The 26,859-nt window shown below is 38.2% G+C and overlaps 2 protein-coding genes, 2 non-coding genes and 1 pseudogene across 4 annotated transcripts; 4 read left to right on the forward strand and 1 right to left on the reverse strand.

Moving 5' to 3' along the window:
* The first annotated feature begins 938 nt into the window (after nt 1-938).
* LOC142639887 (callose synthase 12-like) lies at nt 939-8,422 on the forward strand (annotated as a pseudogene).
* LOC142641802 (small nucleolar RNA J33) lies at nt 1,629-1,707 on the forward strand. The gene has a single exon (XR_012845479.1). It is a non-coding gene; the product is annotated as a small nucleolar RNA J33 (small nucleolar RNA).
* A 7,123-nt stretch (nt 8,423-15,545) lies between the features above and the next one.
* LOC142639888 (uncharacterized) lies at nt 15,546-17,135 on the reverse strand. Its single transcript, XM_075814019.1, has one exon. The coding sequence runs from the start codon at nt 17,133-17,135 to the stop codon at nt 15,546-15,548; it is 1,590 nt and encodes a 529-aa protein (XP_075670134.1).
* On the forward strand, nt 16,822-16,930 carry LOC142641875 (small nucleolar RNA R71). The gene has a single exon (XR_012845548.1). It is a non-coding gene; the product is annotated as a small nucleolar RNA R71 (small nucleolar RNA).
* Nucleotides 17,136-19,470: 2,335 nt separating the features above from the next.
* Nucleotides 19,471-20,459, forward strand: LOC142639889 (uncharacterized). Its single transcript, XM_075814020.1, has 2 exons — nt 19,471-19,664; nt 19,736-20,459. The coding sequence occupies exons 1-2, from the start codon at nt 19,471-19,473 to the stop codon at nt 20,457-20,459; spliced, it is 918 nt and encodes a 305-aa protein (XP_075670135.1).
* Nucleotides 20,460-26,859: the final 6,400 nt, after the last annotated feature.

The raw sequence follows: 26,859 nt of genomic DNA on the forward strand, positions 1-26,859 counted from the left end.
GCTTCCCCTTAGGATCAGTGTTTGAAGCAAGAAGCTCCACAGGATCATTTACTTGGCAGAGTTTGCTCAAAGCTAGGCATGTCATTGAACAAGGAATGATGTGGAGAGTTGGTGATGGCACACAGATCCAGGTGTTCCATGATAAGTGGATTCCTAGACGTTTCCAAACTGGAGCTGTGTCATGCACACCAAGATTTGAGGATGATTCCACCGTTTCTTCACTCATAGACCAGACTACAAAAGAATGGGATAGGCAGCTGATTGATCTTAAATTTGCACCCTTTATGGCTCAGAAAATAAAAGCCATTCTGTTATGCAGATCAATGATGAGGGATTGCATAGTTTGGCCGCGAACTAGGGACGAAAACTACTTGGTAAAGACTGGATATCAGTTATTGGGAGAGTTAGAAAACAGAGAGGTAGCTTCGGTGTCAAACAATAACAACTTGAGAAGTTTCTGGAAGGGAATTTGGAAGATGCAGATTCCAAAAATAAAAAACTTCTGTTGGTGGGCCTGCACCGAGTCCTTTCCAACCTTGGCAAACTTACATCGGCACAAGGTAATAACCTCTCTACTGTGCAGCAATTGTGGGAACGGCAACGAAACGGCATTGCATGCCCAATGGGAATGTGATAAAATACAAGTATGTTGGAGTCTTGCTTTTAATAAAGTGCAACAACTACAGCTGTGTTTGGGCTCTTTCACTGAACTGGTGTTTGTTGTGAGACAAAATGAGGAAGATCTGGAACTATTCACGATGGTAGCATGGTATATTTGGTATAGACGAAATAATTGCCATTTTAATGAGCAAAGCGTGCCACCTGAGAAGATCTTTGACGCGGCAAAATCTGCTCTAAAGGATTTCCAAGACAAATAAAAAAACAAACCCAAGAAAATAAAACTATAGCCTCAACGTTGGGCACCACCTGAACTGGGAATGTACAAAGTGAATTATGATGGAGCATACTTTGCGGAGGAAGAGGAAGCTGGAATCGATGTCGTAGTGAGGAACAAACTGGGGCAGGTGATGGCCTCCTTAGCAAAAAAGCTAGTCATGCCGTCAACAGTAGAAGTTCTTGAAGCGATGGTAGTAAGGAGGGCAATGATCTTCATGGAGGAATTGGGTTTGCGTCGAGCCATTTTTGAAGGAGATTCGGAGATTGTTGTAAAGGCTTTATTAGGGGACTGCCCAGGCCGATCTAGTATTGGACACATTGTGAAAGACAGTAAGTCTTTAATGGGTTCTTTTCAAACCTGTTCTTTCTCTCATGTTAGGCGGCAGAGCAATGGAGTAGCTCATGCTTTAGCTAGGAGAGCAAGAAAGTCTTCACCGTTAACTGTATGGATGGAATCCGTTCCACCGGATATTTCCTACTTAGTGTATGTTGATGTAGCAACATAATTTCTTCATATTTCAATAAAGTGGATCGATACTTTTTCTCCAAAAAAAAAAAGTCAAACCCATGAGGAGGGCCTTATAAAGCTTGTAGCTAGCCGGTGCAGTAATATTTCCAATTATACGATATTTCGGCTATATAAGAACTGAGCCCACCACTGCTTCATTTGGGCAAGTTGGGATCTCTCTAGGAACCAAGTGCATTATACAGGGGTCAGACACTCTCCCGAACGGTTAGGGGAATGATGTATAACTATTGGGCTCTTAAGATGCTGGCATTTCTAGATTCTGTATCAGAGATGGACATTCGAGAAGGATCACAAGAACTTGGTTCGATGAGGCGAGACAGCGGTTTGGATGGTTACTCCTCTGAAAGGTCACCATCTTCTAGGAGTTTAAGCAGAGCAAGCAGTTCAATGGGCTTGTTACTTAAAGGCCATGAGTATAGGACAGCATTGATGAAATTTACATATGTAGTTGCCTGCCAAATATATGGAACTCAGAAGGCAAAGAAAGATCCACATGCCAAGGAAATCTTGTATCTAATGAAAAACAATGAAGCCCTTCGAGCTGCCTACGTTGATGAAGTTTCCACTGGGAAGGATGAGAAGGAGTTTTATTCTGTTCTTGTGAAGTATGATCACCAATTGGAGAGGGAAGTGGAGATCTACCAGGTAAAGTTGCCTGGTCTCTTGAAGCTTGGTGAGGGAAAACTGGAGAATCAGAATCATGCCATCATCTTCACTTGTGGTGATGCTGTCCAAACTATTGATATGAACCAAGACAACTATTTTGAAGAGGCACTCAAAATATGCAATATGTTGGAAGAATTCAGGCGTTATTATGGCATCCGAAAGCCTACTATCTTGGAAGTTAGGGAACACATATTTACAGGTTCTGTTTCATCACTTGCTTGGTTTATGTCGGCTCAGGAAACGAGTTTTGTCACCTTGGGGCAGCGTGTTTTGGCGAACCCTTTAAAAGTTCGAATGCATTATAGCCATCCAGATGTGTTTGACAGGTTTTGGTTCATGACTTGTGGTGGGATCAGTAAAGCTTCCAGAGTGATTAATATCAGTAAGGACATTTTTGTTGGCTTTAACTGCACCATGAATACATCCAGGTCGGCATGGGAAGGGATGTTGGGTTGAATCAAGTATTCATGCTTGAGGCCAAGGTGGCTAGTGGAAATGGTGAGCAAGTTCTTAGCAGAGGTATATACAGGTTGTGTCATAGGTTGGACTTCTTCCGAATGCTGTCATTCTTTTACACTACCTTGGGATTCTTTTTCAACACAATGGTGGTGATTCTGATGGTATATGCAATTCTGTAGGCAGTGGTGGCTCCAAGAATTTTTCTCAAGGTGTTCCTAGTTCCTAGGAATTTTTTCTAGGGTAGCAAAAGAATAAACAATAAACAATAAGTTTATTTGAAATATTAATAAAATTATTAATAATTGTTGTTTAGTTGTTTCATTAATTTGTTTGTCTTTTATAAACTATAATTTGTTATATTGTTGTTTCATTAATTATAAAATTATAAATTGTTGTTTAGCCTAACATAATTTAATTTGTTTGTCTTTTATAATGTATTGATTAATCAAATTATTAATTATTGTTTATTAGTTGCACTAGCATACATCTCATGTGCACATTACACTAAAAGAGCCAGTCATGTGCTGATGTGCACATTACACTGCTTTAGTGCTTTACCCAATTACCCAGCCCCACATGCCCATCAGCCCATCCACCCCCACCCCACTCAACAGACAAGCCTGCCTAATGCCCCCACTCACAAAAACCAGTTGCCAATCAGAAAATTTCACAATCACAAATCACAATAACATTACACTAAAAGACAATTAATATCTCACCAATACCAACACCAATATATATATGTGTGTGTGTGTGTGTGTGTGTTTCTCAAAAAAAAAAAAAAAAAAAAAAAAAAAGAATAAGAATCATAACTCATAATATGCCAAATTCAAAAAGTAAAAAAAAAAGAAGGCAAAACATTAATAAAGTTAAAGCTTTTGTTTCAGCCAATCACAGTTCTAATAATTAAAGAATAAAGAGAGAGAGAGAGAGAGAGAGAGAGAGAGAGAGAGAGAGAGAGAGAGAGAGAGAGAGAGAGAGAAATACCTTGAGGGAGCACTGGACCGGAGCAGGGAGGCCTGAAGAGTGAAGGCTGAGGCAGCGATGTGCGATGACAGTGATGCGATGCGAGACGATGTGCGACGGTAGCGACGTGATGTGCGACGCAATCTTCGACGAGCGATCTCCGACGATGTGCACTGGACTGCACTGGACCAATCTCTAATGAGGGGCAGCGAAGACGATGTGCTTTGGAGTCTAGACTACGACTGGACCGATCTAACTTCTAAGGGGAGGTGTTGCTCTGTTGCTCTTTGTTTTTAGGTTTGCTTTAGAGTTTAGCCTTTGCCCTTTAGTGATTTCTGATGTACTGATTTACTAATTTGAGGTTTTTGATTTGGGGTTTGGTTTTTTTTTTTTTTTTTTTGAGAATCCGTGGGCTTGCCATGGGCTTGAGAGTTGAGAGAAAGTCCGTTGTTTTGCTCTGTTACAATTTTTTTTTTTCAAATTTTAGTTGAAATTTTTTTTTCGGGCTTTTTTTTTCTTGAAAGTAGAACAATTTTTTTCAAAAAAAATTTGAGGGTGTTCCTATTTTTTTTAAGGGTAAACAAATAAATAAAATTAATTATTATATATATATATATATATATATATTTTCAAGTCAAGGTGTTCCTGGAAACACCCTGAGTATAACGTGGCGCTGCCACTGTCTGTGGGGCCGACTCTATCTGGCTCTTAGTGGTGTTGAGGCTTCTTCCAAGGCAAGTAGTACTGATAACAATGCGGCACTTGGTGCATTCTTGAATCAGCAGTTCATCATCCCGCTTGGTCTGTTCATTGCCCTTCCGATGATAGTGGAAAACTCTCTTGAGCATGGGTTCCTTCAAGCTATCTGGGATTTTCTGACAATGCAGCTCCAGCTTTCATCTGTATTCTACACATTCTCAATGGGAACTCGTGCCCACTACTTTGGCGGTACTATTCTTCATGGTGGTGCAAAATATCAGGCTACCAGGCGTGGTTTTGTCGTGGAGCACAAGGGTTTTGCTGAGAATTATGGACTCTATGCTCGTAGCCATTTTGTGAAGGCAATTGAACTTGGGTTAATACTTGTAGTTTATGCGTCACACAATCCTATAGCTGGAAACACATTTGTTTACATAGCCTTGACCATTACTAGTTGGTTCCTGGTTGTGTCATGGATTATGGCCCCCTTTGTGTTCAATCCTTCTGGATTTGATTGGTTGAAGACGGTGTACAACTTTGATGACTTTATGAACTAGATTTGGTTCCATGGCAGTGTTTTTGCAAAAGTTGAACAGAGTTGGGAAAGTTGGTGGTATGAGGAGTAGGATCATCTCAGGAACACTAGCATTTGGGGTAAAATAATGGAAATAATCTTAGACCTCCGATTCTTCTTCTTCCAGTATGGGATAGTATATCAACTAAATATTGCAACTGGAAGTACCAACATTGCTATTTACTTGTTGTCTTGGATCTATGTATTTGTGGCTTTTGCGATTTATGCAGTAATAGCATTTGCTCGGGTTAAATATGCGGCAAAAGAGCACATATACTATCGTTTAGTCCAATTCCTTTTGATTATACTTGCAATACTTGTGATAATTGCTCTGCTGCAATTTACAAAATTCACATTTATTGATATTTTCACTAGCCTGTTAGCATTCATCCCCACTGGGTGGGGCCTGATATTGATTGCCCAAGTACTCCGACCCTTTCTGCGGTCTACTCTTGTTTGGGAAAGTGTTGTTTTTGTGGCGCGACTATATGATATAATGTTCGGAGTAATTGTCATGGCTCCTGTGGCATTACTGTCATGGTTGCCTGGGTTTCAGTCAATGCAGACGAGGATCCTTTTCAATGAAGCATTTAGCAGGGACCTCCGCATTAACCAGCTTGTTGCAGGAAAAAAAATCTAATGACCTATAATTTGAGGTAATTTCCTGATTCCAATTTCTAACCTATTCCTTTTCCTTCCTTTGGTAGAATCATTTTTATTCTTGGCATAAGCTATGTATTTTTTTTGTATAGTATGGATTTATTCTTCTTCATGGATGCACAAAAAATATAGGAGTATTGAGTAGAGTAAATTTGTTGACAGACCTTTGTTTTGTGTTAAAGTACTCAACCTTGCTTTTTCTTAAAATTTGATCAGTGCACAGTACTTAGCTCACTTTGTCTGACATGAAGGTTCTTTTCCATGATTGCTATCTGGTCTGGTCTGACTGATATGAATTTTGTTGTATTTCTAGCATGTTAGCAGACAATGGGCAAGTGGCTTATTGAAAAGGTGGCTGTCTAATAGAATCAAAACAGTATTTGGTTTAATGTCAAGAACAATGGATGTTGCTCACTTCTCTGAGAGAATGAGGGGGGGGGGGGGGGGGGGGGGGGGGGCGTATGATAAGCAATTAGTTTGTCTTGTTGCTATTGGTGTTTATTTGTTGACCTCTAGCATTGCATGTACAAGTTTTCACTTGATTTTTTTTTTTTTTTTTTGTGTGCTTGCCCCTTTGCTCTCTGTTATTGTCTGCTTTCCTTGTGGCCTTCTAAAATTGTCCTTATTTTTTCACTCAAAAGCTCCAGAATAGTTTGATTTTCTATAAATTCTATTCCACGTGACACTTGATTAGATACTTGACTCCACTGTAAAACTTATAAAATTATTCCATACACCCGGTATATACCGTCTCCTTGTCACATAAGGGTACGTCCCCTGTGTGGGATCCATAGGTGGGAGTGTCCTTATGTAAGAGGAGGGTGTAATACACCAAATGTATTGAATAATTTCACGTAAACTTGGTCATTTTGAAGTCAGGGTTAAAGATGATGTGCGAATGTTTAAACTTATTTATTTATTTAATTGGGTTTATTTATTTTGAAGAGATGACTGGGTTAAGTTAAATATTATCTAATATATATATCCTACGGAACTTCCAATTGTTACTCAAGTGAGTTGCATCTTGTTTTGCAGGTTTGATTTTAGCACGAGGTGTAGAGAAACAATAGAAGTGGAGAAGATTGATTTGTTTTTGCTTTGTGGAGGTTCTTATGTGCATGTCAGATTGGACTTCCATTTTATTTCATTTCAATCTCAGCTAGGAGGTAAAGGACAATACCATGTGAATCTTTATTGCAGGCAAATTTTACCTTTAGTAATGTAATTAGTTAAAATTTCTCATATTTGAACTGATATTTGGTCGGGGGGCTCTTATTTATATGTGCTCAACTTCCCACTTCCCCCCATATTTCTAAAGGTATAGCTCTTGGCATAGTGTTTATACAGAGTACAGAGAATAGTGTGGTTATGCTCAAATTTTTAGAGTGTTTTTTTTTTTTTTGGGTCAGAAATTGAGGTACTATTTAATTTATTCAAGCTTAAGCCATACTTTCTTGTCCTAGCTAGTAGCTACAACAAGTCACACTTTACCGTTCTATATTTGCCATTTGACTATGTTGAAGTGGATGGCAAAAGAGGAGGAAAAAAAAAAGAGAAGAAAAACATTGTGGAGACACTCTTTTGCAGTGTTGTTTTCTATTTTATGGTTTGGTTACTATGGGGATAAAAGGCCCAAGATACGTTTTTGGGCCATGGGCTTTGTTTGAGGAGGTTTATCCGTCCGAGGACAGATTGATGGTAATAAGGATGCCAAACTTAGAGACCCACGAGCAAATTCTAGCGGAAGAAGTTAATGGAAGTAATCTGAGGAGGGGTATCTCCTTGGCTCAGTGAAGTAAGGGTCAGATGGTACGTCATGTTGACTAGAATGATCTTTTAGGAGGTATTGTGGATGAAGATATGTTTCACAGGGGCACAGAAAGCATGAACAGTTGGAAAATACTTTAGAGAGATCTGCTACCACTGCATTGAATGCTCTGTACCTAAATCTTTTGCTGCATTAATCAGGAAGTGATATTTGAACAGTGATTTTCAGCCTTACAACTATTACCTAAAGACTTCAAGAAGGTGCTGATGGGATAAGTATTAACGGGAGCAGTCTAGATCTACACGTGTAGAGCAAAAAATTAAGGGGGGGGGAAGGAGTATAAGAAGGAAGAAGGTCCCGGAGAAGAGGGGGATCGAGAGATAGGAAGAGAAAAATACTGTAGATTGGATATCTGTAATTAATCTTTAAGAGAGAAGAAATATAAGAATTTGTTCCTCGACTTGAGTCCGAGGACAAATTTCATCTTATAAACCCATCCATTTTTATTATTTTGTAATCTTGGGCCACTGTTGTTACCGTTTAAGTTCATTAAAAACAAGATTTCTGACACACTCTCTATAAATTTATTGTATTGGGCTCTTTGGGCCTATACCCTTCCTCTTATTGGGCTTAGGTATAAACTGTGACCTTATAATTAGTGCCGTCTGTGGGGATCTTTGGTTTTTAGTGAGTCTGAGGTCTGGTTATGGCAAATTCAGGTCCACACCAGGTGGAGTTTAGGGAGTCCCAGCGTCAAGATGACTTTCTCAATCTTAAACGAGGTGGAGGCCAGGAGGGAAGTGTACATACCACCTATACTAGCAGAAGTCAGTCACGAAGTGGAAGCAGAGTCTCCCATGAAGAGAATGCCAAGGCCATGCAGTTGGAAATTGACCATTTGAGGAGACAGTTACGTCACGAACGACGGCGGCGAGCTCTGTTTGTTTCTGACTCTTCTTTTGGTGAGAATGAGGAGGGCAACTACATGCCTAGGTCAAGAACTCCCCCTAGTGAGTCTTACTCGTGCGAAGAGAGTAACCCCCATAATCGCAAGAATAAGAATTCATCCAGCAGGGGTCTAAGAACTGATGCTATGAGTCGGGCGCTGAATCAAATTTCTAAATCACCCTTAACACGTAAGATTGAAGGGAGAAAACTTCCTCGACGTTTCACTCAGCCAACATTTACCATGTATAATGGTTGAACTGACCCTGTGAAGCACGTAAGCCATTTTAACCAGAGAATACTCGCAAGTGTTGCTGTGAAATTTTAAAATACTCGCAAGTGTACGAACCGTACCAAAGTATAGTTTGACAAGAACAAGGTCGAACCCACAAGGACTTGAATGAACGTAGAAAAATTAATCAAATCTTAACCAAATTAATCCTAATCTAGTTTAATAAAAATTGGTTGTTTTGAAATTAAATAAACTAAGCAAATAGTTAAACTAAGCAAAAGATATAAAGCAATAAAAAGATGTAAACAATCAAGGGAAAGGAATTAAGGTTTTGGAATCCGCCTTGTAAGTCATATCAGCATATATTTATGATCATTAATTTTTCCCAACTACTACATGATAATCTAGAAATCAATTTTGCTATCATGGAAAATATTCTCATTAAAATCTTTATTTTAAAAATCAAAAGCATGTTCTTCTTCACTTCTTAAATATAAAATCAAATCATCAATTGTATCCATAGCCAAACAAATCACAAGATATATCCAATTCTAAAAATCAAATCATAAATTGTATCCATTAACAGATAAATCACAAGCGATATCCAATTTTATAATCAAGAATTAATAAACCAAGCATTCAATTAATTAAGACAAATCCTAAATCATGAGAAAAACATGATTGAACTCATATCTAGAATCTCATCTTAGTCAATTGATATGAAGCAATAACAATTTAAATAATTAAAGAACAACTATTGTGGGAAAAATCAAATCACATAAATATTACTAATAATCCTTAACAAAGTTTCATCCTCAACCCTAATTATAAATTTAGCTACTCATAATAATTAAAATAAAACACAAGAATAAAATACTAAACATTAAACTAGACAAATAAAATAAAACTAATTGTCATGAAAGAAAACCAAAGAAGTAGCCGCACTCTCTATGTTCAGCCCTCAGCCCTAGCACTCGCCTCCCTGAATTTTGCCCTAAAGAGCCTTTAAATAGGTCAAAGAATCCTATTACAAGTTGAATTCCCGTTTGAGGAAAATTCCAGATTTTTAGGCTTTACTTAACTGACAATTTTGACCCATTTAACGTCAGAATTCGGACTTTTGATAAACTACAAAGTTGTATACTTTTAAGTTAAATTTCCAGCCCAACTTGAATCATCTCAATTGGACATCTGAGCCAAAAGTTATGCCAAAAATACTAACTGATGTGCAGGCTGGAATCCTAATCCGAATTGAACTTGGATTTGATGCAAATTTCCTTTGATTCCCTGCTCCAATTGGACTTAAATTTAATTAGGTTGGTCTTCTTTAACTTCATCATGGCCCTTGTAAAAGTAAAGTCCATTAGCTTTCTTCTTTGCACAAATCCACTTATTTAATTCCATTCTCCTACAAAAGATAAATTCACGCAATAAGATTCAATTAAACACAAAATTGATTATTCACCATTATTCCAAAGCCAAATATAAAATGCATGAATTACCTCAAAATAAATATAATAATGCTTCTAACAATGATATAAATATGCAAAATTAAGCTATTATCAATGCACATCAAATACCCCCAAACCTACATTTTGCTAGTCCTCGAGCAAAATAGATAAAGAGTAAAACAAAACAAAGAAATAAAAAACAAAGAAAAAGAAAATCCTAACTAATCCACTTTCGCTGGAAATTCATTTAGCGTATGCAACAAGCCTTTAAACCCCTAGCTTACACTAGTGAACGAGTTGTAGTCTCGTGAGGGTTTGCAGGGAATATACCCACAAAATTCTGAGAATGAATACTAAAATAAACAAAACAAAGAAAATCAAACATTTTTTTTTCAATTTCCTTTTGCAAAGAGGATTAGTTCAAGTTTAAAAACACTACAAATGCTAAAGAAATTTCTCATGCCATCAAAACTCAATGTGAGTGAAAAGTGGTAGCCAACCCAAACATACTCTTAGTTTTAGAATAAATTTGACTCGAATCTCTATTTGAAAGTATGCTTCAACTCAAATCTTTCCAGTGTTATCACTCAACAAATGAAATCACTCTGAAATGGGGTGTAACACTCTCAACAACATATGTGAGCGGAATAATGTAAGCAAAATCAAATACCTCACATATAAATCACATGAAAAACGCTTAATTAAGAAAGAACAAGTAGTCTCATGAAAGGATGCCAAAAAGAATTTATACCATACCTTTTTTCTTCTCAGTCATATCAATATCTGAACTACACAATCTTCAAGATCAAATAAGGACTTTATTAGGACGTAATGTAGGAAAAAAGCAAAGGGAATGAAATAAAAATGGGTGAAGGTAAATATAAGAAGTGTTTTCAAGATAGTTGGAATGTCAACACTTTTTGGAATTTCCATTCAACACTTTTTTTTTTCAACTCTTCTTCTTCAAAGTAGTACTCATTCCTTACATTTCACTTCTCAAAATTTGATGACAACCCTTTTTATTTTCTTCTTTTTGACACTTTTCCTCTTTTTTTATTTTTTCCTTGTCCTTGAACTTTTTTTTTCTCTCTTTTTTTTGAATTTTTTTTTTCTTTGACTTCTTTTTTTTCTTTCTTCTTTGAATTCCCACACAAACCACCACATGAAACATACTGATCAAATTCCATCTTGAAACACTATGGATAAGGGTTTTAAGAAAGAAATGCTAATTAAAAGGCTCAACGGGGTGACTAGCGATAATATATCAAGAAAGAAAAAGAAAACACATATATGGCTCAAAGTACACAAAAATTGTCTAATGTCATCTCTCAAAGACTAGTATAGTTCATTCAACATCAATGACTTCAAAAGATTCAAGTGTGGCATAAAATTAGATATTTTTTTTCTTGGCCAAAAGAAAGAACAATGAGACTACAACAAGGGAAACATGTTATGCACTTTCAAATGAACTTTAAGATTAGAAACAATAAATAGCCCTCAAAAAATAGTGATTGGCTCAAAACTCACAAGGGTTACAGTCTCCACATTGTTATCATCAAGATTTTCTAATCATTTTTATCCTTCAACAACAAGTTGTGTCTGAGTGGCTACGTACATGTGCAATGAATTGAGCATGAAAGCACTGAAATTATTTAAGCAGGAGTAGTATAACAAACTCAAAACATAGACCTCAAGCTAGATAAAAGATTTTTTTTTTTAACACAACTAAACAAAACAAAACAAAAAGATAGAAATCTATATACATCCCCCCCAAACCTAAACCAAACATTGTCCTCAATGTTAAAAATGATACTCTCAAATATATGTCTTGAATGAAAAGAGAGCAAAAAAATTAATATGCAACATGAGAACCAAGTAGTAACAAGTAAGGTAAGGAGAAGGAGGAGACGTACTTTGATCAAGCTGATTGTTATAAATTTTAATTTCTGTCAAATATCAGCTAGAACAAAAGAGAATAAAACTAAACTAGAAAATAAACAAAAATATTAATCTAAAAATAGAAAATGAACAAGAAAAAGAAAGAAAGAAAAAAAAAATTGCAAACCTGATAAACACAACTGGAATCAATCCTGATAAACAGGATCATCCAAGAGGACTTCTTCAACTTCTGGAGGCTCAAGTTCTAAAAATGGTTTCAAACGTTGGTCATTAACTTTAAACATATCACCATTTTTAGGATTCTCAATCTCAATAGCACCATGGGGATAAACAATGCGAACTATGAATGGACCAGTCCATCGAGATCGTAACTTGCTTGGGAAGAGATGCAAACGAGAATTATAAAGAAGAACTTTCTGACCAGGTTCAAATGATTTTCTCAAGATGTTTTTATCATGAACCCTTTTCATTCGGTCCTTATACGATTTGGCACAATTGTATGCATCATTGCGAATCTCCTCTAACTCATTGATTTGGAGTTTCCTTTCAGCACCTGCTTTGTCAAGATCAAAATTTAACCGCTTAATAGCCCAATAAGCTCTATGCTCTAACTCAACAGGGAGGTGACAAGCCTTACCATACACAATTCGATAGGGAGACATTCCAATGGAAGTCTTAAAGGCTGTACGGTATGCCCACAGTGCATCATTGAGTCTTAAAGACCAGTCTTTCCGAGTAGGGTTAACTGTTTTCTCCAATATTCTCTTGATTTCCCTATTAGATATCTCTACTTGACCACTTGTCTGTGGGTGATAAGGTGTTGCAACCTTATGAGTGATACCATATTTCTTCATTAGTTGCTCAAAAACTCTATTGCAAAAGTGCTTTCCTCCATCACTAATAATGGCACGTGGTGTACCAAACCGTGCAAACACATTCTCTCTCAAAAACTTGACTACAACCTTGTGGTCATTAGTTCTACATGCAATGGCCTCAACCCACTTAGAAACATAATCAACAGCAACAAGGATGTATAAGTTACCAAAAGAATTAGGAAAGGGACCCATGAAATCAATACCCTAAACATCAAATACCTCAACAATCAAAATAGGGTTCAACGACATCATATTTCTTTTTCCAATACTGCCCAACTTTTGGCATCTCTCACAAGCTGAACAATATGCATGGGAATCACGAAAAATGGAAGGCCAATAAAATCCACATTGCAAAATCTTGGCAGCAGTCTTTCTTGAACTAAAGTGACCTCCACAAGCATGATCATGACAAAAGGATATAACATTTTGTTGGTCACTTTCAGATATGCATCTCCTAATTATTTGATCAGAACAGTATTTAAACAAGTATGGATCATCCCAAAAGAAATACCTTACCTCAGCCAGAAATTTCGACCTATCTTGTTTAGTCCAATGCGAAGGCATTTGATTAGTGACAAGATAGTTTGCAATATCAGCATACCAAGGTCTTTGGGATACATGTAGCAACTGCTCATCAGGGAAAGATTCAAGAATAGGTAAACTGTCATCAGTGTGCTCAACGATTAATCTAGAAAAATGGTCAGCTACTACATTTTCAGTTCCCTTCTTGTCCCGAATCTCAAGATCAAATTCTTGTAACAATAAAATCCATCGGATAAGTCGAGCTTTAGCATCTTTTTTGGAGAAGAGATACTTCAGTGCAACATGATCTGAATAAATTAAGACCTTAGACCCCAACAAATAGGATCTAAATTTATCCAAGGCAAAAACAATTGCCAACAACTCCTTTTCTGTTGTAGAGTAGTTCATTTGAGCATCATTTAGAGTCTTACTAGCATAATAAATCACATGGGGAACCTTTCCAACCCGTTGTCCTAAAACAGCACCAATTGCATAATCAGAGGCATCACACATAATCTCAAAAGGCACATTCCAATCAGGTGGTTGAATGATAGGTGCAGAAGTCAACTCAATTTTTAGTCTCTTAAATGCATGGAGACACTCAGCATCAAACACAAATGGGGCATCTTTGGCAAGTAAGTTGCATAAGGGCCTTGAGATTTTACTAAAATCCTTGATGAACCTTCGATAGAATCTTGCATGACCCAAAAATGATCTAATTTCCTTAATAGATCGAGGAGGTGGAAGGTTAGAAATCAAATCTATTTTGGCCTTATCAACCTCAATACCACTTTTTGATATGACATGCCCAAGAACAATTCCCTTTCTCACCAAAAAATGACATTTCTCCCAATTAAGAACAAGATTTTTCTCTTTACACCGCACTAACACTAAGGATAGGTGTTGCAAACATTCTTCAAAAGTGGATCCAATTACTGAAAAGTCATCCATAAATACCTCCAAAAATCGTCCCACCATATCAGAAAAAATACTAATCATGCACCTTTGAAATGTATCGGGAGCATTACATAAACCAAATGGCATGCGATGGTAGGCAAATGTCCCAAAAGGGCAGGTGAAGGTAGTCTTTCCTTGATCTTCTGATGCAATGGGAATTTGATTATATCCAGAATATCCATCAAGAAAATAATAATAAGCATGACCAGCTAATCTTTCCAACATTTGGTCTATAAAAGGAAGAGGAAAATGATCTTTTCTTGTCATGGCATTCAACTTACGATAATCAATGCATACTCTCCATCCCGTTTGCACACGAGTTGGGACTAACTGATCATCCTCATTCTTGACAACTGTTATGCCAGATTTCTTTGATACAACTTGAACTGGACTCACCCAAATACTATCAGAAATTGGGTAAATAATACCCACATCCAAAAGCTTCAAAACTTCAGCTCTCACTACCTCTTGCATAATAGGGTTTAGACGTCTCTGCGGTTCACGTGAAGTTTTGGCATTCTCTTCTAAGTGAATTCTATGCATAACCACAGATGGACTAATACCTTTGATATCAGCAATTGACCAACCTATAGCTTCCTTATGCGCTTGAAGTACACTTATCAATTGGCGTTCCCTAAGGTCATCCAAATCTGAAGCTATAATGACAGGTAAGGTCTCAGAAGAACCTAAAAAGGCATACTTAAGTGTGTCAGGTAATGGTTTCAACTCCAACTTTGGTGGTTCCACAGCAGATGGGGGTAGGGATGAAGAAAGTGGAAGAGGGATCACTTTTGGTTGCCAGCTATCAGTACTTAAGAGAGGAACAGAATCTAACAATGCATTGACCTCTTCAATTGAGTGTTCAATATCAAAATTGCAACCAAAAAGATTTAAGCAAGCCTCTAGAGGATCCTCATAACTCAATTGTAGGAAAGTATCATGGACTAGACTCTCAATCATGTCAACCTCACAGATATCCTCATTGTCTAGCACTTGTTTACTTATGTGGAAGATATTAAGCTCAACGGTCATATTCCCAAAAGAAATCTCCATTACACCACTCCGACAATTGATTAAAGCATTGGATGTGGCTAAGAAAGGGCGACCCAAAATGACATGGATTTGTGTACTGGCATTTAGAGCAGGCTCAGTGTCTAACACAACAAAATCAACAGGAAAATAGAATGCATCCACCTTAATTAGCACATCCTCAACAATACCCCTAGGGATTTTCACAGACCTATCAGCTAACTGAAATGTCATGGTCGTTGGTTTTAACTCCCCCAAACCTAGCTGTAAGTATATAGAATATGGCAATAAGTTCACACTTGCCCCCAAATCTAGCAAAGCTCGCTCAATGAGATGATCCCCAATCTTGCATGAAATTGTAGGAGATCCTGGGTCCTTACATTTCACTGGATATTTATTCTGAATAATTGAACTGACTTACTCTGTCAAAAATTCCTTTTTAGGGATATTTGTCTTTCTCTTCATTGTCACAAGATCTTTTAGAAACTTGGCATAAACAGGAACTTGCTGAATTGCATCAAGAAATGGAATGTTTATTTGCACTTGCTTAAAAACCTCTAAAATGTCTCCAAATTGCGCACTTTTCTGAGGACTGATTAACCTTTGAGGAAATGGAGCTTTAGAAACAAATCTCTTATCAAGGGGGGAACTAAGATCCTGAATTGGAATGGAGGGTGGGTTGTCCTTCTTTTCTCCCTGATCATCATATGAACTATGAGTACCTTTTTCCTTTAACACAATATTTTCATCATCCTCCACTTCTGGCATTTTCACTTGATTATCAACTTGCTTACCAGACCTAAGGGTAGTAATAGACTGAACATGTTCTTGTCCATGAGTAGAACTAGAAGAACCATTGATGGCATACTGTCCTTTTGGGTTAGGTATAGGTTGACTAGGAAATTTTCCTTTTTCCCTCTCTCCAACTTGGGTTGCTAACTGGCCAATTTGATTTTCCAACTTTGAAATAGCTTGAGTATTTAAATGGGTGGAACTTTTTATCTCTTGAATGGCTTGGCTAGTTGATTGCATGAATGTTTTGAGAGACTCCTCCAATGATGATTGTTGTCTTGGTGGTGCTACAAACTGAGGAGGTGATTGAGGAATGGGAGGATATGCTTGAGTAGGTGGACGAAATTGACTTTGTTGATGCACTTGTTGTCCACCTACATTTGTGGGAGGCTGATTTTGCCTCCATGAGAAATTAGGATGGTTCATCCAATTTGGATTGTATGTCTCTAAAAATGGACTAGCAAATGGTTTTCCATAATTATTCAGTGAATTTGCTTGCTCAGTATAAAAATCAGGGTACCCAACTACAGAGGGACACATTTGTGTTGTATGCATAGGACTTGCACAAATAGAGCATGTTTCACTTTGAACTTGATTGACAGAATTCATCCCTCTACCTAAAGCTAAAGCCTCAACCTTACAAGTGAGACTGTTTAACCTAGCTTTTATGTCTAAATCTTCACTGACTTCATACAATCCTCCTTTCTTAATTGCAGGGGCAGATCTCTCTTTAAGGTTGGAAAAATCCCATTGCTGTGAACTTTCAGAAAAATTCTCAAGAAATTTGTATGCCTCATCATCTACAAGACTCAAAAATCCACCACCATTCATGGACTCAATCATGTTACGATTTGCTTGAGTCAAACCATTATAAAAATATTGTACTAGTCTCCATGTTTCAAAACTATGATGGGGACACTTTAAGATCAAGTCCTTAAATCTCTCCCAACTCTCATAAAATTTCTCTTGTTCATCGTGATAAAAATCTGCAATTTCTCTCCTCAAAGCATTGGTCTTGGCCATTGGAAAAAATTTAGAGAGGAATTTTGTGACCAATAGTTCCCATGAAGTGATAGATCCAGGTGACAAAGAATTAAGCCATGTTTTTGCCTTATCCTTCAAGGAAAAAGGGAATAAACACAAGCGAACAGACTCATCAGTGAAATTTTGGAACTTACAAGTAGCACAAATCTGAAGAAAATCATTCACATGCATATAAGGATCTTCTCTATCCAATCCATGAAAAGTAGGAAGAAGATGGATTATCTGTGGCTTTAACTCAAAATGTGCAGCAGTGGTTGGTTGCAGGCAATACTATGCAAGATTGAGGGTTGGTGGTTATGGGTGAGAACAACTCCCTAAGAGTTTTTGAATCATCTCCTGTTTCTCCCATTGTGGATGAATAATCAAAACTAACAAGACGATTTTCTTTATCACGTATCCAAGTTCTCATACACCATGCACAAAGAAATAAATATTTTTTTTTGTTAAAAATAAAATTTAACTACAACTAGTAGAAGAAAAAATTCAATTAAGACCTAATTTATTTTCCTAACCAAGTCCCCGGCAACGGCGCCAAAAACTTGTTGTGAAATTTTAAAATACTCGCAAGTGTACGAACCGTACCGAAGTATAGTTTGACAAGAACGAGGTCAAACCCACAAGGACTTGAATGAACGTAGAAAAATTAATCAAATCTTAACCAAATTAATCTTAATCTAGTTTAATAAAAATTGGTTGTTTTGAAATTAAATAAACTAAGCAAATAGTTAAACTAAGCAAAAGATATAAAGCAATAAAAAGATGTAAACAATCAAGGGAAATGAATTAAGGTTTTGGAATCCGCCTTATAAGTCATATCAGCATATATTTATGATCATTAATTTTTCCCAACTACTACATGATAATCTAGAAATCAATCTTGCTATCATGAAAAATATTCTCATTAAAATCTTTATTTTAAAAATTAAAAGCATGTTTTTCTTCGCTTCTTAAGTATAAAATCAAATCGTCAATTGTATCTATAGCCAAACAAATCACAAGATATATCCAATTCTAAAAATCAAATCATAAATTGTATCCATTGACAGATAAATCACAAGCGATATCCAATTTTATAATCAAGAATTAATAAACCAAGCATTCAATTAATTAAGACAAATCCTAAATCATGAGAAAAACATGATTGAACCCATATCTAGAATTTCATCTTAGTCAATTGATATGAAGCAATAACAATTTAAATAATTAAAGAACAACTATTGTGGGAAAAATCAAATCACATAAATATTACTAATAATCCTTAACAAGGTTTCATCCTCAACCCTAATTATAAATTTAGCTACTCATAATAATTAAAATAAAACACAAAAATAAAATACTAAACATTAAACTAGACAAATAAAATAAAACTAACTGTCATGGAATAAAACCAAAGAAGTAGCCGCACTCTCTATGTTCAGCCCTCAGCCCTAGTACTCGCCTCCCTGAATTTTGCCCTAAAGAGCCTTTAAATAGGTCAAAGAATCCTATTACAAGTTGAATTCCCGTTTGGGGAAAATTCCAGATTTTTAGGCTTTACTTAACTGACAATTTTGGCCCATTTAACGTCAGAATTCGGACTTTTGGTAAACTACAAAGTTGTAGCCTTTTAAGGTAACTTTCCAGTCCAACTTGAATCATCTCGATTGGAAATCTGAGCCAAAAGTTATGCCAAAAATACTAACTGATGTGCAGGCTGGAATCCTAATCCGAATTGAACTTGGATTTGATGCAAATTTCCTTTGATTCCCTGCTCCAATTGGACTTAAATTTAATTGAGTTGGTCTTCTTTAACTTCATCATGGCCCTTGTAAAAGTAAAGTCCATTAGCTTTCTTCTTTGCACAAATTCACTTATTTAATTCCATTCTCCTACAAAAGATAAATTCACGCAATAAGATTCAATTAAGCACAAAATTGATTATTCACCATTATTCGAAAGCCAAATATAAAATGCATGAATTACCTCAAAATAAATATAATAATGCTTCTAACAATGATATAAATATGCAAAATTAAGCTATTATCAATGCACATCATTACTTGTACGAAGAGAGTAACCCCCATAATTGCAGGAATAAGAATTCATCCAGCAGGGGTCTGAGAACTGATGCTATGAGTCGGGCGCTAAATCAAATTTCTAAATCACCCTTAACACGTAAGATTGAAGGGAGAAAAATTCCTCGGCGTTTCACTCAGCCAACGTTTACCATGTATAATGGTTGAATTGACCCTGTGAAGCACGTAAGCCATTTCACCAGAGAATGGCTGTGCACTCCAAAAATGAGGCTTTGATGTGCAAGGTTTTCCCATCCAGTCTAGGGCCTATCGCGATGAGGTGGTTTGATGGTCTGGAATCAGGGTCCATTGATTCCTTTAAGGAACTTACTCAGGCGTTCGGATCTCGCTTTATTACATGCAGTAGAGTCCCTCGGCCTTTGGATTCTTTGTTGTCTATGACTATGTGAGAGGGTGAAACCTTAAAAACATACACAAACAGGTACTAGGAGATGTTCAATGAGATTGACGGGGACTTTGATGATGTGGCCATCAGAACTTTCAAGGTCAACTTACCAGCCGAGCATGGTTTGAGGAAGTCGTTAACTGGGAAACCAGTTAGTAGTGTGCGTCAGCTCATGGACTGGATTGATAAGTATAAACGAGTTGACAAGGACCAGCAGTTAGGTAAAGGAAAGAAAAAGTGGTCTCTCAGGATAGGAGGGACTTCAGGTTGGAAAAATATAACGATAATCGTCTTCGGCGAGATTTCACCAGGCAGATTATGGCTGCTATTGTGCCACAAGCCGTCAACATGGTGTTCCAAGAGCCAGTTCATCAAATTCTAGAGAAGATTAAGAATGGGCCATACTTCAAATGGCCTAACAAGATGAGTGGAGACCCCACTAGATGTAACCATAATCTTCATTGTCAGTATCACCAAGAGCGAGGACACACCACCGAGAATTGCAGAAACTTGTGGTATCATTTGGAGCAATTGGTTAGAGATGGAAGGTTGAAACAGTTCTTATATAGGCACAATGGGCAAGTTGATCATACAAACTCAGGCACTCAAGGGAACACCTCTTCAAGGCCTCCATTGGGCACCATTAATGTCATTTTTGTAACTCCTGGGAGAACGGGTTCATGTCCCTCCCATGTAATGACTGTGGCTCGGCTGCTACCCGAGAACTCTAATCATGAGCCGAAGAGGGCTAAGGTTGCAATACAACTGGCATTGAGTTTCTCGAAGAAGGATAAGTTTGGAACTATACAACCACACGATGATACTTTGGTGGTCAAGTTTAGGATAAGGGGGTATGATGTGAGGCATGTGATGGTGGATCAAGGTAGTGGGGCGAAAATTATGTACCCCAACTTGTATAAAGGGTTAAAGTTAAAACCAGAGGATTTGACTAGTTATGATTCACCTCTAGTAGGTTTTGATGGGAAGATGGTTATACCAATGGGGCAAGTCAAGTTGCTAGTACAAACGGGGTGAGAAGTTGTAGAGGTCAACTTCATAGTGGTGGATGCATATTCTCCATACACAGCCATTATGGCAAGACCCTGGCTTCATGCCATGGGGGCTGTCCCTTCCACTTTGCATTTAAAGGTGAAGTATCCATCTAGGGACCAGGTTGAAGAGTTGATCGGAAGCCAGTCTACGGTGAGGCAGTGTATGGTGGCTGTAGTTAGACATCAGGCTGAGGATAGGTCCTCGGCATCAAATGAGCATGGTTTGTAATAATTAAAGGTACTAGTGTTATCAGGGGGTCTATCGGTGGAAGCAGAATGTAAAGCTTTATAACGAATTTCTATAAGTGAGGATAAAAAGAAGTATTTTCAGGTAGGCGCTCAGCTGCCTCCTCAGGAGAAGGAGGAATTGATGAAGTTCCTTAAAGGAAATCTTGTTGTTTTTGCTTGGAATGCTTACGAGGCCCCTAGGGTGATTCCGAGCTTCATTTGTCATTATTTGAATGTCAACCCCGCAGTTGTACCAAGGAAGCAACCATCTCAACAATTATCTAAGGAACATTCTGAAGTTGTCAAGGAAGAGGTAATTAAGCTCAAGCAGGTAGAAGCTATCAAAGAGGTATTTTATCCTGATTGGTTGGCCAACAAGGTGGTGGTTAAAAAGAAGAATGGAAAGTGGCGAGTATGTGTAGACTTTACTGATTTGAATAAAGCGTGTCCCAAAGATCCTTTTCCTATGTCTCGCATTGATCAATTAGTGGATGCCACAGTTGGGCATCCTTGGATGAGTTTTCTAGATGCTTTTCAAGGTTATCACCAAATACCTTTGGCTTTAGACGATCAAGAGAAAACAATCTTTGTTACTCCTATAGGAAACTATCATTATAAGGTAATGCCTTTCGGTTTGAAGAATGTAGGGGCTACCTACCAAAGGATGATGACTAAGATGTTCAAATCGCAGTTGGGGAGAAGTATTGAAGTTTATGTGGATGACATGGTGGTAAAGAGTAAGGTGGTGTTCGAGCATGTTGGGAATCTTGGAAACGTCTTCGAGACACTAAGGAAACATAATTTGTGCCTAAATGTTTCCAAATGCTCTTTTGGCATGGGATCCGATAAATTTATGGGCTTTATGGTTACACATTGTGGAATCGAAGTTAATCCTGATCTTGTTAAGGCGATTAATAGCTTGCAACCACCTTGTAATCCTAAGGAAGTTCAGAGATTGACAAGAATGATGGCTGCCTTAAACCGATTTATTTCTTGGTCCGCAAACAAATGTAGGTCTTTCTTCTAGTTGTTGAATAAATGAAAAGGATTTGAATGGATTTGAATGGATTGAGGAGTGTGCTTTGGCTTTTCAATAGCTTAAAGAATATCTTTCTTGACCACCCATTATGTCTAGGCCCAAGGTAGATGAGGTGTTGTTTGCTTATATTGATGTGGTTTCCTATGCTATCAGCTTAGTGCTGATAAGAGTTGACAACGGTGTTCAGAGACCGGTCTATTATGTAAGTAAATCATTGTATGAAGCTGAGATTTATTACTTACCACTGAAAAAGCCATTTTGGCAGTAGTGCATGCCACGCGAAAGCTTCCCCATTACTTCCAGTCCCACATAGTTGTGGTCTTAACCCAACTCCTACTTAGGTCTCTACTTTGGAGTGTTGATTATACGGGAAGGATTGCCAAGTGGGGAACAATTTTGGGGGGCTTTTGATATCAAGTATATGCCACGCACTTCTGTAAAAGGCTAAGTCCTCGCTGACTTGGTGGCCGAATTTGCAAAGCCTTCGTTAGAAGAAAATACGAAGAAGTCAAACATGGATGAAAAATCAGTTAGCATGATTTCCAGGAAAGAATCTCTGTCATGGAAGGTGTACATGGATGGTGCGGAAAATCAAAGAGGATTTTGAGTGGGATTGGTTATAATATCTCTAGAAAATATCGTCATTGAGAAATCTTTGAGAATGGGTTTCTCGGCCACAAATAATGAAGCCGAGTATGAAGCTCTATTGGTAGGAATGACCATGGTTCAAAAAATGGGAGGGAAAACTGTGGAGATGTTCTCGGATTTAAGATTGGTTGTAGGCTAGGTGGAAGGGTAGTTGGAAGACAAAGATCTGAAAATGCAGGAGTATTTAAGTCAAGTTAGACGTTTGTGATCAAATTTTGAATTTTTTACCTTAGTGCAGATCTCCAGAAACAGAAATACTCATGTTGACTCTCTAGCCACACTGGCAACATCCTTGGCACAGACTTACCTAGGATCATTTTAGTGGAAGATTTGTGTATGCCTACTAAGATGAATGTGGATACAGTTCGCGTTCATTAGATCAGAGTAGGACCTAGTTGGATAGACACCGTTGTGCTGTATCTTAAAGAGAATATTTTACCTGATGAAAAGTCTGAAGCTGACAAGGTACGCAGGAAGGCTCCTCGATTTTGACTGTCCAAGGATCAAAAGTTATACAAGCGCTCTTTTTCTGGACTATACTTGTTGTGTATACACCCTGAAACAACAGAGCTACTTCTAGAAGAATTGCATGAGGGGATTTGTGAAAGTCATACAAAGGGAAGATCCTTGTATCATAAAGCCCTTACCTAGGGATATTGGTGGCCTAATATGCAAAGGGAAGTATTGGAATATGTAAAGAAGTGTGACCAATGTTAGAGGTTTGCTCCCAACATTTATCAACCAGGGGGTGTCTTCAATCCTCTATCCAGTCCTTGGTCTTTCGCTTAATGGGGCTTGGATATTATTGAACCCTTCCCCAAGGCAGCAGGGAATAGGAGATTGCTGCTGGTTGGCACAGATTACTTCACTAAATGGGTTGAAGCCGAGCCACTATCAAATATCAGGGATCTGGACGCAAGAAGATTTATTTGGAAAAATATTGTCACCCGGTTCGAAATTCCTCATACCCTTGTCTCAAATAATGGCATACAGTTTGATAGTAAGGCCTTCAGAAGATATTGCTATGATCTGGGTATTACAAATAAATATTCCACTTCGGTTTATCCGCAAGGGAATGGACAGGCCAAGGCTGTTAATAAGATAATAGTTAATGGGCTTAAGAAGAGGCTGGATGATGCTAAGGGGAGATGGGTGGAAGAGCTGTTACATGTCCTTTGAACCTACAAAACTACACCTCGTAGGTCCACAGGATAGACTCATTTTTCAATGACTTATGGGGTCGAGGCAGTAATTCCTCTCGAGACAGGTTTTCCAATGCTGAGGACGAGCTCTTTTTAGTCCGAGCAACAATGATGGATTGTTAGAAAGGAGTCTGGATTTGGTTGAAGAACGAAGGGAAAGTGCTATGGTTCAACTAGCATACTATCAGCATAAGCTTAAACAAGGTTATGACTCGAACGTGAAGTTAAGACCACTAGCGCCAGGGGATTTGGTGTTAAGGAAGGTTATGGGTACTGCAAAAAATTTAGCTTGGGAAAAATTAGGGCCAAAATAGGAACGGCCATATCTCATCACCTTAGTAGCTGGAATAGGGGCTTATTATTATAAAGATCCGGATGAAAATGTTGTACTACGTCTCTGAAATGTAAATAACCTGCAAAGGTATTATTATCAATGAAAGTTTTTCTAGTTATATGTAGCCTATTACTTTATGCGTTATATTTATTATTTCTCTAAGAATCAAACAGAACGTTGGTTATGCTTGGCTTCTCGGACCACATACCTTAGGAAAATTGATTTCTTCAGTTATTTCTTTAAGAATCAAACAAAACATTGGCTATGCCTAGCTCCTCAGACCACATACCTTGGAAAATTTGATATCTTCCATTATTTCTCTAAGTATCAAACAAAACTTTGGTTATGCCTGACTCCTCGAATCGCATATCTTAGGAAAATTGATGTCTTTAGTTATTTCTCTAAGAATCAAATAGAACATTGGCTATGCCTGGCTCCTCGGACCACATACCTTGAGAAAATTGATATATTTCATTATTTCTCTAAGTATCAAATAGAACCTCAGTTATGCCTGGTTCCTCAGACCACATGTCTTGAAAAAATTGATATTTTCCATTATTTCTACAAGTATCAAACAGAACCTTGGTTATGCCTAGTTCCTCAGACCACATGCCTTGGGAAAAATTGATATATTCTATTATTTTTCTAAGTGTGGAAGTTGATTTTGGTTATATTTTGCTCCTCAGACCATAGGGATTTGGACAAACTGAGGTTCATAAGCATCACTTAAAGCATTTGCAAGCATATCATATATATATTTGTGGTCTGGTCAATATCTAAATGCTTCATCAATAGCTTTAGGTCTATATGGAATGATGTGAACGATTACTCTATTGTAATGTATAGATTTTAAAATTGCAAGGGTGATTTATTAATATTGTTGACTTAGTAACTCTTGGTTTTGTTGAATAGATAGGAAAGTATTATTTATGGAGAATGTCTCATTGCCCCTCTAGTGAGATACTAAGAAAGACAAAAATTACACAAGGAAATGATATAAACATAACTATCATAAATAAAGAACTTGTAATTTTCATTTACTTAACTCTCGATAAGAGGCAATTTGCTTACAAGAACTGGATTATACAATGGCAAAATGCCATCATCAACGAAAAGATACAACGGAAAAATTACAAAAGAAGTAAAATCATAGGGGCTAAACTTTGGCTGCAGGAGCAGGGTCTTCTTTGGTTGGAGGAGGATGGTCTTCTTTGGATTTGGCCTCTACCTCCTTCACTCTAGCCGCATCATCTTTGTCTTTAGTAGCATCTTTGATCTTGGCAACATCCTTGGCCTTGGAATCGTCCTTGGCCTTAGCAGCATCTTTGGCCTCAGAGGGGGGCTTGGCCTCCTTGCCAACCTCGCCCTTTTGGCCTTCATCACCAGTTTGGGTGGATCATTTGGAAACTTCAGGGGGCGAAGGAAGGCCTTGCGTAGCAAGGGGCTGCTCAGAAGATTCTGGAGCAATGGTAGGGGAAGGTGTAGGGGCAACTGGGATCTCATGAATGTCAAGATGGAAGTACACTTTCCTAGGTTGCCTCCACTCCGAGGAAGCAGCAACCCCTGCAAGGCCAAGGGCTTTCTCCTAAGTTTCCTTGCAGTAATCCCTACACACTTCAGCTAGTTCCTCAGCTAACCGAATCTCAGTTTCTTCTACTCTGCGGTCGTAGGATGCTTGTTTCGCAGCCTCTGTAGCTTCCTCGGCCGCCCAAGCAGAGGCTTTGGCTTTCTCCAAGTCCGCCTTGAGCTCCAGAACCAATTGCTTCTGCGTGGCCAGATCAATTTCTTTCAAATAAAGCTGCTTGCGTTGGTCCTCAGCCTAGGCCTCTGCGCTCTTACGTGCCCTCTCCTCGGCAATCAATTTGTTGGCTAGCTCCTGCTTCTCCTCTTTTATGGCCCCTAGGGTTTTAATGGTTTGGGCGTGGAGTTGGATCTCAGCCTGGGTTTTCTTCCAAGCATCATTGACCCACTCCTCTGCCATAAAAACTTCCCGAATAGCCTGCATAAAAATGACGGAGGAATCAATAAAGGATTAAAAGGAAACCTTAAAATTTATCTGATATAAGCAATAGCAAAACTTACCATGCCAAGATCTTTCTTCAACAACATGAAGAGGTCTTGATGCCTCATGTTCTTCAGAGCATCCATGTCTTTTGGCAAGAGAATGGTTGCTCCAAAGCCTCAACAAGGTAGGCAGAATGCCCCCTTTGGAATTCTCTAATAGAGGAATCCCACGAGATGGTGGTGTCATCCAACTCCAGTCAAGGAGCCCAAATGCGTTGCTAGAGCACCTTGGTTGCAGTCGGATCCTCCCTGTGGTTCGTGGGGGCAACCCGTTTATCTTTTGCCATTTTTTGCTGCTTAGCCCCTTTTGGAGGGACCACTTCTCCCTCCTCCAGTTCTAACTCCTTCCTCTTCTTCTTCAAGTTATTTATGGGAAGTAGGCCAGTTGTAGTTATAGGAGGAGGAAGGTTAGGTGGAAAGGGGGGTGGATTCATGCCCTTGTTGGATTTGGGAATACACGATATAAGCCTAACAATGCTAGATTGAGACTTGAGGTAATACCCCGAGTCAGTAAGTAAGTGACACTCATACATATGGATAACATTGTGCCATGCGAGTCTCAAACCCATCTACTCATTGAGAGTGTTGACGCTACCTAAAATTCTAAATACATTAGGTTGACATTGGTGCGAGCACAACCTATGGTTATACAAGTAGTCTCGAGTTACGCTTCCCATGGGAAGCGTCATTCCTCCTTCTATGAATGCGACTATAGAAATGACAACCTCCCCTTCTTTCTTATGGGTAAGTATCTGGTCTGGGGCACAATACCTTAAACCAACTCCCTGAGGAATGTGGTATTTGGCTCGAAAGCTCTCCATACCAGCGGGAGTGTCTACTAGGTCTTTGAATCTACCCATTTGAACAA

The sequence above is a fragment of the Castanea sativa genome, chromosome 6 (assembly GCF_040712315.1).
Source record: "Castanea sativa cultivar Marrone di Chiusa Pesio chromosome 6, ASM4071231v1".
Lineage (NCBI taxonomy): Eukaryota > Viridiplantae > Streptophyta > Magnoliopsida > Fagales > Fagaceae > Castanea > Castanea sativa.